Source organism: Sphaeroforma arctica, assembly GCF_001186125.1.
Source record: "Sphaeroforma arctica JP610 unplaced genomic scaffold supercont1.158, whole genome shotgun sequence".
In the NCBI taxonomy this organism is placed as follows: domain Eukaryota; class Ichthyosporea; order Ichthyophonida; genus Sphaeroforma; species Sphaeroforma arctica.
Window position 1 is genome coordinate 99397 of NW_014040400.1, and position 3428 is coordinate 102824.

Here is a 3428-nt window from a genome sequence, read left to right on the forward strand (position 1 = left end):
TATATACACTATATATATACATATACATATACATATATACCTACTATACATACATACATACATACATACATACATACATACAATATTATATATATATCAGATTAGTTATTACCGTAAACTAACATATACATACATACATACATACATACATATATACATACATACATATATATATATATATATATATATATATATCAGATTGTTTTTCCGAAATATAAACGACCCACAAATGAATTTCCAAGAAACAGATCTATACACACAGAGGTGCTTTCTGTGAAATACACATTGATCTCAAACAGGGTATACCTACATACTATACATACGCTTATATAAATACATACATACAATACATACGTATCTATGGACACATACGTACAATACATACGCTGATATGGATACATACAGTCACTGTGTAGATCAAGGAGTGAGTCCCAGCACACAAATCGATTGTCTACACAAACATTGTGTCACACATAACACGCGACATCTTACTTCTTTGACAGTTTCTGTTTCTGTTTCTGTAACCGCAGCACCGTCTTCAGCGTCAGACACAGCTTTCGAGTCCGCATCGCCGCCGCCTAATTGGTCACTTCTCACTTCTTTGGATTCTGATTGGTCGCCTTGAACTTCTGTTGATTCTGATTGGATACTTTCCACTTCTGTTGATTCTGATTGGTCGCCTTGAACTTCTTTTGATTCTGATTGGGGTTCACAGGGTTCACCCGCAGCTTCCGTGTCTGCAGGGGCTTTTGTGCTTCCATCACTCGCATTGACTGATTCCTATTGGTCAAGAACACACGGACGCAGAGGTACAGTTTAACAGCGCAGTACATAGATCCCAGATATACGTCCATGCATGAAGACACATACCTACACATAGACATACTTACGCGTACACATACCTGCACATAGACATACTTACGCGTACACATACCTACACATAGACATACTTACGCGTACACATACCTACACATAGACATACTTACGCGTACACATACTTACACATAGACATACACACCTACCTCCACATCATCACATACAACACAACACCTACCTCCACATCATCACATACAACACAACACCTACCTCCACATCTTCGGATACCGCTTTTATGCCCACCTCCAACTCCACACTCATCTTTTGGATCACTGTCAGGAAGTTCTGACCATTTACTGCTTCTTCATCTGATGACACGTGCACAGGAAGAAAAGATAAGCAACACAGTGAGTATCACTCAAGGCCGCAAGTAGGTATAATAGAGAAGTAGGTACAATAGAGCAGAAACAGAACAGGGATAGCACAGATGGGCAAGGTCTCTGCCTCAGCACACAAGCGGTACACGAGCTCACCGACACGCTACATGAACACGTGTATGCTACAAGTGAACAAGAATAAAACAAATGCACATGCACATACACCCACCCCCACCCACATAAACACATACACCCACTCCACTCACCCACCCACACACACATACACACACACCCACCCACCTAAACATACACACACACCCACCTAAACATACACACACACCCACCCACACACACATACACACACACCAACCCACCCACACATACACACATACACCCACACCCAACCACACACACATACACACATAAAACCACACCTTCATCCGGCGGAGGTACCTCCACGGGATGGGTCTCCATGCGCTGAAACACGGCCGAGAGCATCTGCGTGAGGGTGGCCTTGGCTGTGGTGATGTTGATGGTGCTGGTGCTGCTGAGGTAGATGTTGTAGCATGTCTTGATGGCGTTGAGCAGTGTTTGGCCGTGCACTTCGCAGTTGGGAGACGTCACGGCAGTGAGGATCGCCTGCAGACGCAATGGGCAGTGGATGAGGATGTTAGGTGTATGGGAGGTATAGGACTGGCTGTAGATAGCCAATGGGCAGGGGGTGTGCAAGGGTAGATGTAAGAGAGAGATAGGTGTGTTCTAGGGTTTGTACTGGGCAGTGTATGAGGGTGTCAGGTGTATAGTACTGGGCAGTGTATGAGGGTGTCAGGTGTATAGCACTGGGCAGTGTATGCGGGTGTCAGGTGTATAGTACTGAGCAGTGTATGAGGGTGTCAGGTGTATAGTACTGGGCAGTGTATGAGGGTGTCAGGTGTATAGTACTGGGCAGTGTATGAGTGTGTCAGTTGTATAGTACTGGGCAGTGTATGAGGGTGTTAGGTGAGTATAATACTGGGGAGTGTATGAGGGTGTCAGGTGTATAGTACTGGGCTGTGTATGAGGGTGTCAGGTGTATAGTACTGGGCAGTGTATGAGGGTGTCAGGTGTATAGTACTGGGGAGTGTATGAGGGTGTAAGGTGTATAGTACTGGGCAGTGTATGAGAATGTCAGGTGTATAGTACTGGGGAGTGTATGAGGGTGTCAGGTGTATAGTACTGGGGAGTGTATGAGGGTGTAAGGTGTATAGTACTGGGCAGTGTATGAGGATGTCAGGTGTATAGTACTTGGGAGTGTATGAGGGTGTCAGGTGTATAGCACTGGGCAGGTGTCAGGTGTATAGTACTAGGGAGTGTATGCGGGTGTCAGGTGTATAGTACTGGGGAGTGTATGAGGGTGTAAGGTGTATAGTACTGGGCAGTGTATGAGGATGTCAGGTGTATAGTACTTGGGAGTGTATGAGGGTGTCAGGTGTATAGCACTGGGCAGGTGTCAGGTGTCTAGTACTAGGGAGTGTATGCGGGTGTCAGGTGTATAGTACTGGGGAGTGTATGAGGGTATAAGGTGAATAGTACTGGGCAGTGTATGAGAGTGTCAGGTGTATAGTACTGGGGAGTGTATGAGGGTGTCAGGTGTATAGTACTGGGCAGTGTATGAGGGTGTCAGGTGTATAGCACTGGGCAGTGTATGCGGGTGTCAGGTGTATAGTACTGAGCAGTGTATGAGGGTGTCAGGTGTATAGTACTGGGGAGTGTATGAGGGTGTCAGGTGTATAGTACTGGGCAGTGTATGAGTGTGTCAGTTGTATAGTACTGGGCAGTGTATGAGGGTGTTAGGTGAGTATAATACTGGGCAGTGTATGAGGGTGTCAGGTGTATAGTACTGGGGAGTGTATGAGGGTGACAGGTGAATAGTACTGGGCAGTGTATGAGAGTATCAGGTGTATAGTACTGGGCAGTGTATGAGGGTGTAAGGTGTATAGTACTGGGGAGTGTATGAGAATGTCAGGTGTATAGTACTGGGGAGTGTATGAGCGTGTCAGGTGTATAGTACTGGGGAGTGTATGAGGGTGTAAGGTGTATAGTACTGGGCAGTGTATGAGGATGTCAGGTGTATAGTACTTGGGAGTGTATGAGGGTGTCAGGTGTATAGCACTGGGCAGGTGTCAGGTGTCTAGTACTAGGGAGTGTATGCGGGTGTCAGGTGTATAGTACTGGGGAGTGTATGAGGGTATCAGG

The 3428-nt window shown here is 45.9% G+C and overlaps 1 protein-coding gene across 1 annotated transcript in view; it reads right to left on the reverse strand.

Annotated features, from left to right (window-relative positions):
* Positions 1 to 3428, reverse strand: part of SARC_03205 (hypothetical protein) — a gene marked incomplete at both ends in the record, with an annotated part of 23855 nt that overhangs the window by 16269 nt on the left and 4158 nt on the right. Inside the window, 3 exons of the mRNA XM_014303013.1 lie at positions 493 to 780; positions 1087 to 1184; positions 1628 to 1832. Of these exons, the coding sequence (XP_014158488.1) occupies positions 493 to 780; positions 1087 to 1184; positions 1628 to 1832 (591 nt within the window). The remainder of the gene's footprint in view (positions 1 to 492; positions 781 to 1086; positions 1185 to 1627; positions 1833 to 3428) is intronic.